At 36.2% G+C, this 18073-nt stretch overlaps 1 protein-coding gene across 1 annotated transcript; it reads right to left on the minus strand.

Annotated features, from left to right (window-relative positions):
* Positions 1-222: 222 nt before the first annotated feature.
* On the minus strand, positions 223-6264 carry LOC110029104 (hydroxymethylglutaryl-CoA synthase). Its single transcript, XM_020731231.1, has 12 exons — positions 6051-6264; positions 5467-5575; positions 4940-5072; positions 4337-4480; positions 3566-3724; positions 2611-2684; positions 2465-2540; positions 2299-2354; positions 1184-1271; positions 969-1109; positions 719-868; positions 223-571 (listed from the first exon to the last, which is right to left on the minus strand). The coding sequence occupies exons 1-12, from the start codon at positions 6118-6120 to the stop codon at positions 353-355; spliced, it is 1419 nt and encodes a 472-aa protein (XP_020586890.1). The 5' UTR covers positions 6121-6264; the 3' UTR covers positions 223-352.
* Positions 6265-18073: the final 11809 nt, after the last annotated feature.

Here is an 18073-nt window from a genome sequence, read left to right on the forward strand (position 1 = left end):
ACTATTAGAATTAACATGTTTATAAGAAAATCGAGCCGACTCACTGGTTCAATCGTGGTTCTATGTGACTTTGTGCGGAAGCATTTTCAGAGCTTGGACCAAGCCGACACGATTGAATAAATCAGACCGGCTGGTCGGATCTAATTTTTAAAACAATGCTTAAACCATCAATTAATTTATAAGTCTACTAAGAGAGCAATCAAATTGAAAATAATAAAATCTAATAATAATAAAAACAACATTAAATTCTTGCCGCAATTATCAGAAACAAATTATAAAAGGCTTTTGCTCATAGAGGAATACATTCCAGACATATAGAAGGACTTGGCACATATCACCATTAGCACCTACTCTAGTGGCCATTGGCAAGAATGTTGGCACTCAGGCCAGCAGCTTTTCCGGCCACACTGATTGCCTTCTTAGCATAAAATCTCCGGTACATTGAGTCCACATGGGTGAGGTAGAACGTACCAGGAGAGAGCAAACTCGTGTCTTTGCTCGTCTCGAAATCCTTCGCTCCATAGCGATGCTCCATCAGCTGCATTGTCTCGATGAATTTCTCCGGCGAAAACTGAGACCAAAGATATGGATAGGAATCAACATATCATTATTGTAACTAGATGATGCGTGCTTGATGAACAAGAGAAGAATCAAAATGATCACCATTAAGCTTTTCTCCAATATTAACATTAGGATTATAATTCTAACAGAAATATACCTCTTGTCTCGCCTCTAGCTTTTCTACAACATTTAGCACTGAGGCTATGTGTGATAAGCTGAATGGATGTTGACCACCATTAAGCTTTAACGAAAACATGGTTGAAGCAAGGCCACTGCCATATGAGAACATAACTATACGCTGATCAACCTGTAAGCATAACTAAATAAATTAATAAATAAAACTAAATTTACAAAAAAAGAAAAGGAATTTACAAAATTAAGAGTACTAACATAATAAAGAGATTTACCAGGGTGCTATGCTTATTATGAATAACTGATGCAAGTGCAGCATATAGGGATGCTGTATACATATTTCCAACTTGTTTTGGAATCAATGTAGATGGCTTAACTTTTTCATCATAAAATTGCTTTGATACTTGTTGAGCGATCTGAAAAATATCTTAGAAAATATGATTTTTTTTTTAAATTAAAATTAAATACCAGGGAAAGATCAGATTGTAACCTTCTCAAGGTCGCGATTTTGATAGCTCTCATCACCTGACAAATTTAGAAATGGCTCCAGTTTTGCCTTTGCACTGTTATCCACATGGCTGATGAAAAAGCAATTTGATGAAAATTAGTTTGTCAGTTTTGCACGCAAAAATTGTGTTGGAATGGCACAAATAATCAAATAAAGCGATGCACAAATTTTTGGTAGCTAAATGTTAGCATCATTAAAAAGCTGATTTTTGATAGAAATACATAATGTCGCAGAAGAAAAAGACCATTTTAAAGCTCTGCAAACCTTGGAATAATACATTATAGAACTCATTTCATGGCTGAGAGAGGAAAAATGCCTTTGAAATTGGGTGATTATGTTACTAATAATGTATTATGGTAAAAGCACGTTGAAAGCCCATTTAGTAATATATAATTGGGTTTGATGTGGAACCATAGAATACAACAATGACAACAAGAAGAAGTCCTTCTCCCAATGTGGAACCATAGAATGTTAAAAAAAAAAAAGGGAAAATTGCATATGTAGCACATGATTCTTATGTATTTACAAATCTCACAACTAAACTTTCATACATACATAGCACTTTGGCACTTTAAACCTATGCATGAATGTATTTCACTTTTAAAATGTGTTAATAGTGCTATTTTTTATGCAATGTTAAAGATTTGAGTGCTATGTGTATAAATATGAAAGTTTAGGTGTGAGATAATGTAAATACATAAAAATTGTGTAAAGTACATAAATGCCCCTTAAAATATATGTATATAAATATCGTGTTAGGCACAAATACTGATTTTATGAGACAAGAAGAAGCATGATAAAGATCTTTTATACATCATCAAGAACATAACAGTAAAAAGAAACCAATTCAACAACCGAATGAGTGTAATTCACTTTAAAAGGTGACAAGGCATTGCATCAAATATTCACTGCCATGTTTCTCACTGAAACTCTACACCGTGGAAAAGAATTGTTGATAAAAAAAGATATGCATAAAAAGAATGACCGAAATTACTAAATTTCAGTACTTGTATTATCCTACCAACAAACATATAGCAGAAATAAAAGGTTGATAGATGCAGAACTAAAATTACTGCAAGTTGGACAGCAGGATGTACCTCGAATTACGCAGGAAGTCATTGAAGTATAGCCGTGAAAAACTTTTCTGTACAAGCTGTTACAGCAGTCTATAAGTTAGTGGAAAAAATTTCTCCAATAAAACCTTTATACAAATCAGAAATTACAATCTGCAAGTTCATGGTTAAAGTAAGATATTTCTGATACCTTATTGTATGGAGAATGGAATACAAATGAGTCAGCATCAGAAATTGAAAATGGTTTCCCTTCAAATTTTTCATACCTACGAGAAAATCTCATCAGTGTCAGATTTTACCACACAGCTTAAAGCAAACAAAGAATCACAAGCTTACTTGCTACAATAACGCTTGTAACATGAATCTAAGGCCATGAGATAGCATGTTTGTGATAGCTTTCCGTCCACAACCTAAAAAAACACAAAAGGAATGAGAGAGCCATATTCATCATGTATTATGCATTCATACTAAACATCCAAAGTCAAAATTAAAAATGGCAACATCCAAATTGTTTGGTTTCAGCTCAATGCATCCTTTGAACTATTCCCGACTGAGAAATAATTTGGCTGTTAATTTCAGTTTATCGACAACATTCTGAAGAGCATTTGATGTTTTAATAAGAAAAATTTTCCAAATATTGATTAGTAATTCAATAAACTGGATTAAAAAACAGATAAATTTGATGCCATTAATGCAAACCTAGGCATCCAAAATCTACCGTTTAGCTACTTTATAAAGAAAGTATAATGCATGTTAAGGAGTTTAGTGATTTGTTTTATGTTTTACCAAGTGCAGTAATATACTACGATATTTTGTTAACATTTTGTTTTGTTTTTTTTTTTATGTTTTAAATTTCTACATTAAAAATCAGAAAATTGTTCATATGAACATCAAATATCACCTTTATATCCAAATTAAACTGCCTATTGTGAGGGATGTCTATTATAAGATTTTGATTTTGTATCCTGTTTTTTTCTTTAACAAATCGGCTAATTCAGAAAATTATTCAAACAATTCTGTCATTTTTTTTCTAGCATTAACTTCTACTATATAGTTCATGTTTCTTCCTCTAAGCAAAAAACTGAGAGAAAGACAGACACTACCCTTAAAACTATGATAATAGAAAGGGAAATCATTTTATGCACAAATGCAATACATCAAATAGATTTAAAACCAATCAAAAAAGAGATGCCTGAAAAGAACAAAAATAAAGTTATATAATTTAATGTCAAATGATAACCAAATAATTCAACAAAACTGCCATGTAAAAGCATGGTGGAATGAAACAAACCGGGTATTCGCTGGCAAGTATAGGCTTATAGAAGTCGTAAACATGAGCCATGTGAGTCCCTCTATATTTACTTTCAAAAACAATTGGAGCATGCGGGCCAATCAACATTGCTATAGCTGCAGCCCCGCCGGTAGGCCGAGCTGGCCCTTCTGCATAAACCTGATGAAAACAAATATATCACACATACGTTTTCTATTCATAAATCATCAAAATTTTGAAGGCCATGATACATGTCTTAAGAAATACATTACTAGCAAATGTGCAACTCAAGAAATAGATATAATTGAAAAAAGTGTCAAAATAGTCCTCTAACTCTTTTTAGCGTCCATTTTAGTACATAGTCTATAAAAGTGCAAATTTAATCGCAATAGGATAAAATAATCATCCATGGGGACTATTGCAGCCCATATTAAAAAAATATGGGGATTAATTTGAAATTTTTATAGACTCCAGGACTAAAATGACCCTATGTAAATAGTTAGGGGGCTATTTGGACACTTTACTCTGTAATCAATTATCTTTCTTACTCAGCAATAGCCCCTTAACCATATGAAGTTACCTTTATGAATAAAAATGTAAAATCATATTTAACAGATGATGCAAAGAAACCTATATTCATGTCAACATGTAGTGGATGAACATATCGAACCGAAAATGATTTATAGATTGGTAATTCTATGAATGGTGACATTGAAACTTTAGATGATCATTTTATCATTCTATTGATGCGGCATTTTTTTCAAAATTGTGTGCGTGGATTGACAAACATACCGCACTGTCTGTACAGACAACAAGTCCATATCTACCATCCCACGAAGAACTTTCCACCCAATTTACACAATTGAATAAAGCAGCGGTTCCACCATAGCAAGCATTTGTAGAATCAACTCCTTCAATATCAGTATTACCATATTCCTGAAAGTTTGCATATAGACACTACAAATCAGAGAAGAGTTAAACAAACAAAATTTTTCATCATCAGAAGCAGGAAACTACTGTAAAAGAGTTGAGTGGCATTTTCCTTGTGGCGCCGACAGAGAGGTCAAATCTCCCATGGATATGCCAATACATGATAAATATTAAGAAGATTTACATACATACCATTCAATTCTTCTGTATTTACATATCTAACACCTAAACATCAATTTTTACATATACATCACCTTACCTACGCATGAAAATATTTATTTCAGTTTTTATAAGTTAAAGTAGTGGTATTTTAGATGTGATATGAAAGAATTGGGTGGTTAAATGTAAAATATAAAGATTGGGTGCTAGATATGTAAATAGATAAGAATTGGGTGTTATGTATGTAAATGATCCATATAGCTTGTATGTTGAGGCTAGGGGAAAAACTTCAGAAAAACATCTAACCTCAAAAATCCTCATCAACCATGTTTTGATAGACTTGCTTTTATCTATCACTGTTTCACTACCAACTTCCAAGCGGCCAATTTGCTTCGGATCAATCTGATATTTCTCAAGTAGGGAAGTAACAACGGTCAAGCTGAACAAAAAATATCATAAACAATTGGATCTCAGCAAATAATCATTGTTTGGATAAAACAAAACTATAAGCGTTGAAACTTCATTATGAAAGAACGGATTCATTAGTTTCCACCAACAATTCCTGAACAGAATAATACAATCTACATAGATTTATACCAAAATTTGAGCAAAAACAAAAATGATTTGAAAAATTAAACCAAGTTTAAGAATCAAAATATCCAAACGCAGTCACAAAAAATTTGTCTTCCCAAACAAAATAATTAAATTCAATCCACAAACAGAGCACTTAACACGGAAAATCTTAGCAAACAGCAGGAAAACCAAATGCTGCAGCATATAATCACATGCATCGGGTTTCAAAACACAAGAAAAACGAAAACAGAACGGATTACCTCATAGATATCACGTCTTCCAACTCAGTGCAGAAAGCCATACAATCCTGTCCAAGACCAATCGTGTACTTTCCCTTGCTGGCTCCATCGAAAACCTCTAATGATTCCTATATCAAATACAGACACACATTAACAGATCTGGAACATGAGTTAGACGAGTAATGAGACCCACAATAACCCTAACAAGCAGCTTCCTCTATGGTACCCCAAAATCAAATCAAAAAATTAATCATACCAAGAAAAAAACAAACGCCTAAAAATCTACAATATCATTGAACAAGACAAATTATAGGTATTCCCCATTGATTAATCACTCACACCTTTTACTTTAACAGAATCCAATTTCAAGCCTGCCGCCGAGGTCAACACCTTATGCCAAAATAATACTAAATTTTCAAAAATTTCCGACAAAAACAAAAAACCAAAAAAAAAAAAAAAAAAAGGAAAGAAAGAAAGAAAGAAAACTTCAACAACCATGCTCACGCCATTAACAACCAACAACCCGAAATCCACCAACCCTCTTCCAAAAGAAAACTCAGAGCTGCGACCGGCATAACTGACATTAGAGGAGAAAAAGAACCTGTGCTGAACGCAAGCAGGAGGGAAATAGATATCCATGGCCAGAATCCCAACGTTCTTCCCCTTGGAATCCATCTCAAATCCTGGAATGGGTGAAAAGAGGACCCTCTTCCTTCTCCTCCTCTTGTCTGTTCCTCCTCAATGGGAAAGCCTCTGCTGGATCAGAATCCTTCGCAGAGGCCAGGGAGGAACCAGGCAGCCAGCTGCGTTTTGCCTTGAAGCCATGACTCGACCACTTGGCCTCTATATACAGCTTTGCCCACAAGAGCCATGCTTGAATTTACTAGTTTCCATCTGGACATTATGCTCTACAATATTACAGTTTTGCCATTGCATTAAGAATATCAATCAAATATACAATTATTTGTTAGTCTAAGGGAAATGATGTATAGAAATTTGAAAGCATTTAACTAACATTTTGCAACTAAGTCCTATGAATTATATATTTTTGTTGAATCATGATATGTCTTTGAACCACAACCAAGGAATAGAGTGTAAGATCAAAGAAAAAGATATGTGAAAAGAGAAATGCACAATAATGAATAGTGATCGATCTTATAAATGAGTAATTTTCTTATAAAATAATTCACATATTTATAGAGAATGAGGTATGATATGTGAAGTTATATGTTTGCCCCTACTTTAATGGGGGCGTTGATGCGGAAGCTATATGCGCCCCGAAAGCAGGGAGATCCCGCAGGAGTCGAATCCCCTTGAAACTTCGTGGGAGCCGCAATCTCGCGTGAAGGATTGCGAGTCATGATCCCGCGGCCACGCACGAAGTCGGGATGGGGGTCGCGATATTTCATGACCCAGGGAGGCTGTCTCTCAAGTTTTATGCACTGTCTTCTTCTGAGTGTTTCTTTTCTCTGGATAATTCTTGTCTTTTCCAGCCCATTCCTTTTGTGTAGAAGTGGGAGGCTATAAATAGTTGTCCCTTGTGTGTGAGGGAGGCAGTTCTACATAATTGTTTTCTAATCTCCTTTGTGTTGTCGCTTTCCCCTCTTTTTAGGGTTGTAACTGATGACAAATGGTGTTTCGACTGTATCCTGCTCTGATGAGGTGTTGTAAACTTCAAACTCCTTCTCTATTACTCACAAACCCCCTTTTCCCTACCAATCCCCTAACTATCTACCAACCCCACATTGCTCCACCACTCTACAACCATCCCTAATTCTCCATGATCTCGTCATCCAATCTACCTACAACCAATCACACACAATCCTCTACCTACCCAACACTTGCTCGTCCCGCTGACGTTGCTACCGCCTTCGAAGCTCTTCCTTTAGGTCTAATTAGGAATTTGTCTATTATTGTATTTCTCTTTTATTTGACTCGTGTTGTATCATTATTTTATATTAATAAATTTTACTTCTTTTTGAATTATGCCACATACCAACTAGTTATGGCATCGTTTGGTATCAGAACCAGCTCAACTCTACTTCTATCCTAGGGAAAAATTGAAGATAACTAAGTGGGAGAAAATGAAGAAGGCAATGAACAAAAAATATTTCTAACTGCATCATTGCCAAGACATGTTCCTAAAACTCCACAACTTGCAGCAACGAGATCTATTAATTGAGGAGTTCATAGCCCACTTCGACCACACAGCTAAAGCACAAGCTGATAAAGCCAATGGAACACATGATTGTCAGATATTTCAGAGGCTTAAAACCCGTAATTAGCAATGCGGTACAACTACAACCATACTGGACGTTGTGCAAGTCAGGATGGACTATGGGGGACACCTGTTAAATGTGGTTAGTCGAGAAGAGATGGAATGGCTAAAACCAGTACTCAGATTCAGGAGTAAGGAAAACAATACGACTACAAAAAGAGGAAATTTAAAAAAGATGAAGAGAAAGTTTGAGGAACTGACAACCCAGCAGGGAGAGTCAGACAGTTACAGTTTATGGTCCTGGCGATAGAAGGAGAGCTCATTATCGCTCCATTGGAAAGTGCTCCAACAAGTTCGCTCAAGAGGATGCCATAGACTTGCACACAATGCAGAACCATGAATCATCATAAACATAAAATGCTTGATTGTCTGAAAAGAAAACTGACTAGGGAGGAAGCTTCATGAGATGTTCTAGTAGTTGTGCAAGAGGAATAGATGCCAGATCAGTCCGTGGGGGATATTTTTCCCCAGTTATCAACAAGATAGACAAAGGCAGAGCCAAATGTGGAGCGTACCCTACCAGAGTATACACTAGTCGAACCTTGTGTGAAGGATGCATGAAGTGTAATGCTTCTCTGACAGAATGCATCATAGTTCCAGTGGTATAGAGGAGCGAAGTTCACCCATATGACGAGTCGTACATCCCGCAGTTTGTTAACCAAAATAACTTCAGAATATTTCAGAGCATGAGTTGGAGAAGTTTCAAAGGGTTTGAAAGCAAAACTTTGAAATTTTTTGAAAGGACGCAAGAAAATATGTCAACATTTTGGACGGATTAGAGTTACATACGGATGTATTTTTTGAGAGTGAGTAAATGAGGATAACTGACCGCGTCTTCAATATAAGAGATAGAGGTCGAGTAGGTTGTTTGAGAAAGAGGACTTACTCAGAGCACCAAAAATGGATGAGGGGTAAAGACAAAATCACTATTCAATGTTGATGTTGTTACAACTTCATCTGTGATAATGAAGGAAATCCTCAAGGGATTATTAGACACGATGAAGTGGATCTGATGTTGCCAGTTATAAAGAGAACGATCAAGAGAATGGTGTCGTGGCACGTCCTGTCAGCGAATTGTGTACCCAACTGTTGCATTATCAACACCTACGAGGAAGGGGATTGCATTTCACCCCATATCGATCGTCACGACTTTTTGAGGTTGTTCTACATAGTCTCCTTCATAAACATATGCAATATAATGTTTGGCAAGGACCTATGGATAGTTGGCTCGGGAGAGTTCCGAGGACCAATTGAAATCCCTCTACCTGTTGGATCAGTTTTGGTACTCAAGGGAAATGGGGAGGACTTGGCAAAACACTACATCCCTAGAGTTCCACAAAGAAGAGTTTCAATTATTTTCAGAAAGATGGGTGACAGTAAAAGTGCCATTTGGTTATCAGCCTGACCCATAGCTGGAAGATCTACTACCTTTAGAGGTATGAGACAACACACCTCTAAGCGTATACAAGGGGTTTTTTGTTCTAGAGTATATCTTAGGAGGTGAGGCTGGTCTCTACACAATTTTTATCAGCCTGACCCATAGCTGGAAGATCTACTACCTCTAGAGGTATGAGACCACACCTCTAAGCGTATACAAGGGGATTTTTGTTCTAGAGTACATCTTAGGAGGTGAGGCTGGTCTCTACACAATTTTAGAAGATCGAAAGGTTTTGCTAAATCAGAGCATGGAGAACTATGATTTATGGATAAGTGTAGCTGTTATGTTTTGGGTATTGTCAGATTGTACCCCACAATATCAAATTCCAAGGAAGATTGACAAAGATCGTTTTGATTTCAACAGTTCAATGCAAGTTAACATGTTCTAAATTTGTCACGTTGTGAGATTAATTTAAAGTCATTAAACTAGACGTAGATTCAGTTTTATAATAAAAAAGAAATGATACAAACAAGAAATGTTAATAACATAAAAAAATAACAAAAAAAAAACAAACAGACAAAATGAAACAAGATACTCCGAAGAAATGGACAATTATAAAAGGAAAAGAAGAAACATGAAAGTAAGACAAACAAAAATGATAAAACAGTCTCCAAATTAAAACTTTGACAAATCTCATAATCTCTAAAAAGTTCACAATTCTCACAATCCTCACGGTTCTCACAAAATTTTCATCTTTGTAAATTCTATAATTTTCCACAAATCTTATGATTTCTGCAGAACTTTCATAAAATTTCATGATCTCTGCAAATCTTGCAACCTCTATGAACTTTCATGTCTCTCACAATTCCAGAAGCTTCACAATTCTCACAATAAAATAGGTTCCCATAGCTTTCACACTTTCTCACATCACAACATTCCGAGGTCGATGCGAAGATTTTGATTCCCACATATATGAAATTCTAAGGTCGGTGCAGAGATTTCAATTCTATATACATGACATTCTAGGGTTGATGCAAAGATTCTGATTCCACATACATGACATTCAAAGGTCGCTGTAGGGATTCTGATTCCTTCCACACAATTTCCACATTCTATCCATAATTTTCGACACTCATGACATTCCAAGATCGGTGCAGAGATTCCAATTCCTTCACACAATTTCTGCACTATATCCATAATTTTCCGCACTCGTGACATTTCAGGGTCGGTGCAGGGATTTTGATTCCCTCGACATAATTTCTGCATTCTATCCATAATTTATTACACTCATAACATTCCATGGTCAGTGCATGGATTCCAATTCCTTCCACACAATTTTCTCATCCTATCCATAATTTTCCACTTTCATGACATTCAAGGGTTAGTGCAGGAATTCTGATTCTGCATACATAACATTCCATGATCGGTGCAGGGATTCTGATTTCTTCCACACAATTTCCACATCCTATCCATAATTTTCCACATTCATGACATTCTAGGGTTGGTGTAAGGATTCCGACTCTACATACATGACATTCCAAGGTCGATGCAAGGATTTTGATTCCCACCTATGACATTTCAGGGTCGGTGCAAGAATCTAATTCGGACAAACTCCATATATTCTTACAATCTTTCCACAATATTCCTTACAACCACAACACCTATTACAATCACAACATTCCAAGTCGGTGAGGATTCAAATACTTTGATCAGTCCTTGAGTTGGAAGTAAATCCACGTGCTTTCCTTCTCAATCTGATCCTTACATCTAAAATATCCACCCCACCAAATCTATTTGTCGTAACTATCAAATCTCCAACAAGGAGTCTTGATAGTTGTCATCCTAAAATCTCACAAAATATCTTCCATAAGAAACAAATGAACAAACAAACTTCAAACACAAGCTGCAAAATACATTTGAGCTTCCTCTGTGTACCTTCTTAAAACCTCTATGAAAATCAGTAACTTATATTTAACAAATGTTTTGTTAAAATCAACACTACGTTTGACAACTTGAATTCACAATTAAAAATTGAAAACACACCTGCAAATCCTCAACGAAAACTTTCAAACTCTCTACTCAAATTATCCTTGTGAGAGGGGAATTCCTGAGTGAAAATTTCAAATTCAATATCAATTTCGGTTCGATCTTTGACCTATGACACGCCTTAAAATTACATATTTTTATATATGTATTTCATGCTCATTTTTAAGGATATTGCTCTTTAATGAAAAATGTTTTGTGTGTTTTTAATTTCAGATACAAGAAATGTAATTCAAGAGCAAAAGGAGCATAATGGAGCAAAAATGAAGTCAAAGAACAAAAAATTGACCTGGCGCCTAGGTGTAAGGATGTTCTAGAAGCTCGAAGCCTAGAAGCTACGATTGGGCGCTTAGGCGCCAGAGACAGTTATGCATATATTCAATGATTTTGGACGAATTTCGAAAAGGTTTCTGAAGTGACTCTTGGTTTTTTTCAGAGCTTTATATATAGTAAGCATTTCCACACGCCCAAGAAGAGAGAAGGAAGAGAGGCATAGTAAAAATTAGTGCAGTCTTTATTCATGATATTATTCATGATATGAACTTTCTTATAGGCATAGGTCCCGATATTACAAATGCACATATCGGTCCCCTCATCATTGACTTTTTAGATCGACTTTTTGTTAATTACAAAGTTATTAGCATATAATAAGACCAGGGGACCAATTCGATCGATAATAGTTTGTTTTTCGTCAGATAAGTCTTGATTTGATCAATATCTAATCTGAAAGAGAGTCTCTGATCGATCGTCCTAAGTGTTGATCCTCGCCGTGTTGAAAATATTCTGGCACATTCTGCTAATTGCTCGAGCAAGACATCTCTCTTGTCGACATCCAACTCAAGACGGTCGCCAACAGATATGCCCGATCGTTAGTATCATCCTCTTGAGTCGTTCATTTGTCTTAAAATTTGTGCTGACATATTTTTTATATGTACAATTTTATACTTATATTAGACGTCTTATTGTGTATATATATAAGGACAAGTTTGTAAATTTTTATATGAATAGGAATAGAGTTGGTAGTGAGTTGAGTCCAATAATTTGGACAAATAATCCCAGTGGTCAAATCAAATTGCCTTCGATTTAGAGCAAATTAAAAATAAAATTATTGGAAGTAAAATTAAATTAGGCCATTTACATACGTACAATATAATTTAATGTATTTACTTATATAATGCCTAAACTTTCATGATTATATGCAGGCCATTTATGTATAGCACTGTTCCTAAAGGGATCCAACGGTCCAAGAGAAAAGAGAAGAGCCAAGGTTGGCCCACTGTTAGGAGATCACGAGGCCCACTTAACCAATCGAGCAAAACCATACGAGCCAATTAAACAAGGCCAAAGCCCCGAGCCACTAGGTTGATAAAAAGCCGACTGGATGATCCAAGCACGGGTCATTTGGTTAGAAACATGATAAAAGAGAATCTGAGCTAACCACTAGAAGAAAGTCGACCCAATATGATATCCTACCTATTAGTAGAGCTCATTCAAAAGAAAATCCAGTTCCATGATATCCCCAACCATCCCATGGACGAGTCAAAGTCTTCCCATCAGTGATCAAGGATTGACAAAAAGACTACATCACTCCATCAATCCATGTTGACCATGCTCTGCAGACCGAGCTGATCTCATCGACCCGAAGCCATCTGAGCTTAGCTGCTCGAGTCGGAAAACAACCAAACAATATGTTCTTACAGGTAAAATAACATGAACACCCTAGCATGTTTCTCTTTCAAACAGAAGTAAAACTGTAATATCATCATTGTATGATTATTGTTCATTCCCGTCTCTATCCATTTCAATATATTACTGGTGATACGCCACCAACAAATTTCCATCAACAAGCACAAATCTCAATGCAATTTTTTGAACAAGAAATATTCAAACTTTGATTAAGAGTCATCCGGAGCTTTGATTTCGGCAAAATTATAGTCAAACTGATCGTCTCGATGAGACAGACCTAATGATATAAAAGTTAGTCCAATCTGAGTCAAATCAGGCTCGGAGCAAGTCATTAAACCATTACTACAGGATTTCTGGAGGCATTTTAAAGGTCAAACGGATATCAAATTTAGCGAGTTTATAGTATAATCGAGCGTCTCGAAAAGACGAATCCTACAAGCCCAAGATTACTCAATTCTAACATCGTTAAGGCACTTAAATGTCCATCAAACGTCATCTGATCAAGGGAAGCTTTCCGGGCCGTCCGATCAAAATAGTTCATATTCCTGCATTAATTGCACTCAAAACACTATAAATAGAGCCTCACCCCTCACATGAAGGAGAGGCTTAAGAGAGAACTTGAGGCTTTGAGAAGGAGTTCAAGTCCGAGATCATCCTCGCCATCGTCGATCGCCGTCGACCACCACTGACCGTCGACAACGATCGTCGACCACTGTCGACCACCGCCGACCACCGTTGAACGCCGCTGATAACCGCTGACCTCTGTCAATTGAAATATTCAAACTTTGATTAAGAGTCATCCGGAGCTTTGATTTCGGCAAAATTATAGTCAAACTGATCGTCTCGATGAGACAGACCTAATGATATAAAAGTTAGTCCAATCTGAGTCAAATCAGGCTCGGAGCAAGTCATTAAACCATTACTACAGGATTTCTGGAGGCATTTTAAAGGTCAAACGGATATCAAATTTAGCGAGTTTATAGTATAATCGAGCGTCTCGAAAAGACGAATCCAACAAGCCCAAGATTGCTTAATTCTAGCATCGTTAAGGCACTTAAATGTCCATCAAACGTCATCTGATCAAGGGAAGCTTTCCGGGCCGTTCGATCAAAATAGTTCATATTCCTGCATTAATTGCACTCAAAACACTATAAATAGAGCCTCGCCCCTCACATGAGGAGGGGGCTTAAGAGAGAACTTGAGGCTTTGAGAAGGAGTTCAAGTCCAAGATCATCCTCGCCATCGTCGATCGCCGTCGACCACCACTGACCGGACCGCGCCCCCCTGTCGCCCCCCGCCGACCACCGTTGAACGCCGCTGATAACCGCTGACCTCTGTCAATTGCCGCTGACCGTCATCGACTGTTGTTAGCCACCGCTCATCTCCGTCAACCACCGCTTACTATACATCATCAGTCGACGTTGTAACGTGAAAAACTATTAACAATTTCCCACCTGTGGGATAAGGGACATCTGTAATCATCAACTTATAGTGAATTTTTACAATTGGGTCAGACCCCGTGGTTTTTGGGTTTTCCACGTAAAAACTCCTTGTGTTATTACAGCTTGATTTATTTTCATCTGAGTGTGTGCTGAATTTTCGTGCAACGCTAAAATGACAATCCATTACTCTACCGCCGCGAATTTTCTAGCACGCTTCAACTGGCGTGCGACTCACGGACAAATAAAGTTTGAACACGCTCAATTATTCAATATTACATAAAATTATTATTAATTAAAAATCAAGACGATAGATTTTTTATTTCAAAATATTTTAAATATAAATATCAAAATTTTGGAGATTGACATGTAAAATACCTATGAATCATGTGGTACTCATGTAAAACCAATTTATAGAATCAAAACTTAGAAACATTAAAAACAACGCAATATAAAGAACTCTTGAGGGCCCGTGAGGTGACTTGCCACGTGGCCCACCGAAAAGGCGAAAGCGACGAAAACCACCGCGGTTCGGTTTGCAAAATAGCCCATGCGGTTCGATCCGAACCGGATCTCATTTTCCTCTGACCGGTTCAAATCGAAGAAAAAACCAAAACGCGACTCACGTGGCTCAACTACCTCATTCGTGGCGAGGGATTAGATAACAGACAGCTGCATATTTATAATTATCCAATCACCCAAAGAATACATATTAATGTACGTTGGTATTTTTGTAAATAAAAATTATAGATATTATTCAAGCCTAATAATATCTTCACCCAAACCTCTAATATGTGTGTATCATGCCCCCATTGATGTTATAATATTAAAACATTAATTGAAAAGGTGCAATCCTAATTTGTGGAGAGACTGTTACGTGCGGCGATTGTACGTCCGGATGAGATATCGTACGATCCATGGTGGCATGGTTGCACCTGAAATTGGTAAACGGGTGAGATCTTCTGATCGTTCGTGTATATTTGGGTTACGCGCAATGATACATAGATGAAAAAAAGGCATGAATAACTCTTACATTACAAGAGTTTGTGCATGAGAAAGTTCCTAAATAAAGCTAAAAGCTTGATTGGCTTACCCTATGAGCCCTTGTCGAATTTGTCGAAGCCCTTCCCTGAACCATTCGATCTTCTTCTTCCTTCCTGCGCCGATCTCCTCTGCCCTAGAACCTCACTCTGATATCACTTATTGAGTAAATTGCAAGAATAGACACAAATCAAAAGGAAACACAGAGATTTAACGAGGTTCGACAATTTGCCTACATCCACTTCAACATATGTCCCTTATCTGGTGTATGAGCCAAACCTAACAAAGGTTATATCTAGTTCAATCAAATTAAAAGATATACATGAAAATGCATATTTCATTTTTAAAAAAAATTAATATCAACAATATTTTTATTTGATTTAAATAGTATATTACTATCTAACTTTAGATGCTATATATATCTTTATCATGTCATACTTTAAAATATTAAAAATAAATCAATATAATAAGTGAAAAAAAATACTTATTTGACTTTTCTATAGTGCTGTTAAGTCTTAAGTAGTGAGATTCTCATGAGGCTGCAAAACGTTAAATCCGGCTGATGAGGAATCTACATGCTTGTGATTCGTCTTAATTAAAGAAATAAAAATGAAAATCAAGTGAAATTGGAATCATATTGAAAACAAGGTGGATTTGAAATGATCAATTATAAGTTACATATTGAGTTTAGTCAAGCTAAATGATTAATTTTTTAGGATTTACATATACATATACTACAACATTTTTCTATATTATATGTCTAATGTTAAAAGGTAGAATTAAAAATGATCAACTCTAAGTTTCTTTTTGAGTTTAATCAAGCTAAATATATATATATATACTTGATATGTGCTAGAAGGTTTGCGGCGGTAGATGTGATAGATTAACGTCTTAGCAATGCATGAAAAATAATTACAGACTCAAATAATTAGAGAGAAGTAAGCAGAACGATACACATTGACTTTTTACGTGAAAAGCCCTTGAAATGGAAAAAAAATAACTACGAGATCTAATCCAGTTTAAATAAAATATTATGAATGGTGATTACATAGGTTCCCTCTTCTTCTTAATTAGAGAAGATGAAATTACAAAGTTTTATAAATGTAATATAGTTTTAGTTATTGGCGACAGTAGATTGCAATAGTCATAGTCAATTATTGTGGAGGTAGTAGCTGTCTTGAGTGTTGTAGAGGATGGTTGTAGCGCTAACATGTGTAAAAGTCCTAGGTGGGTTGTAAGTGATTGTTTCAAGAGTGTTAGTTGGCCATAGATGCCATAGTAGGGAGTTGTAGGAGTGGTGGTTCACGCAGGTCATATAGGTCATAGTGGTGAGCCGCAATGACGTTTGTGGGCATAGGGGGCAAAGTCAGAAGGTGCACGAACTGTGGACCACATAGTTCGTAGTTTGTCACGTAGAATATAGTAGTGAGTAGGATTGATGTTCGTAGGCCGCGAGGGCTGGAGTCTAGAGGAGCACGAGTGTAAGTCGGTGTGTCATTACCGCCATTTTCGAGATACAATGTTGCACCGTCGACTTTGTGGTGTGTTCCTACATCATCTTTGGGGTGCATTGTTGCACTGCTTTTGTGGTCAGCCCGGTGTTCGGGATGATACACCACTTGACAAATTGTTTCGTGACTCCGTGACGTCAGTCATTGCTTTGAACGATGTTTCGTCATAAGAAGTGGGTGGCGACCAATGAGAATCGACGAGTAGTGGTCGATGGTTATTTGTAGTGGTCGACAACTGCAGGAGTATGGACAACTTCAACTCATTCTCCATGCTTAAGTCTTCTTCAAACTTCTAGCTCTCTTCAAGCATCCAGCTCCAAGTCCTCTTTCAAGAGATGGGGTATAGCTTTTTTTATAGAGTCTCAGTTGCAATCAATAAAGAAATATGAACTATTTTGATTGGATGGCTTTGAGAGCTTTCCTCGATCAAGGATGTTTGATGGACATTTGAACCCCTTATTAATGTCAGAATTGAGCAATATTGGGCTCATTGGATTCATCTCGCTGAGACGCTCAATTCGATTATAAGCTCGCCAGATTCGTCATCTGTTTGATCTTCCAAATATGCCAAAAAAAAGCTTTCAAATGTGGTTTTATGGCTTGATCGGGGCTTGATTTGGTTCAGATTGGACCAATTTTGATATCATTGTGTCCGTCTCATTGAGCCGGTTAGTTTGGCTGCAAGTTTGCTAAAATCACAGTTCTAGAGGACTCTCAATCAAAGTTTGAATATTTCTTGTTTAAATCATTATCTTAAGATCTGTCTCATGCCTAGAAATTCATGTTAGATATTTAAAATTTATTGATGACATATCAATACTCACCACGAAATTTAATATATTTATATAACCAACATTTGCATTTTAATATTTATCTATATAGTAATATTTCAATGTCAAAATTACATCAAAATATATGCATGAAAAACACGTGTCATTTTAAATAAGTTAATGCCAGTGTCATTTTTATGATTAAAATTTTGAATGTCATATAGATCATCTAATGAAAAACTAACAAATAACTACCAATATAATCCTTTTCTTCATTTCAATAATTTAAAATTTGAAAAATAAAATATGTGATTGGGACATATTATCATAATATAATTTAAAATACTATAAATATATTAGTTTAATAAGCTGAATAATAAATTACATAACTGATCTGGATCTTTACAATTTGCTATGAGACTTACACAAGTCATGAGCATCTATCTATTTGTGATTCTTCTTTAGCAAAAAATAAAAATCAT

The sequence above is a fragment of the Phalaenopsis equestris genome, unplaced genomic scaffold (assembly GCF_001263595.1).
Source record: "Phalaenopsis equestris unplaced genomic scaffold, ASM126359v1 Scaffold000549, whole genome shotgun sequence".
Classification (NCBI taxonomy): domain Eukaryota; kingdom Viridiplantae; phylum Streptophyta; class Magnoliopsida; order Asparagales; family Orchidaceae; genus Phalaenopsis; species Phalaenopsis equestris.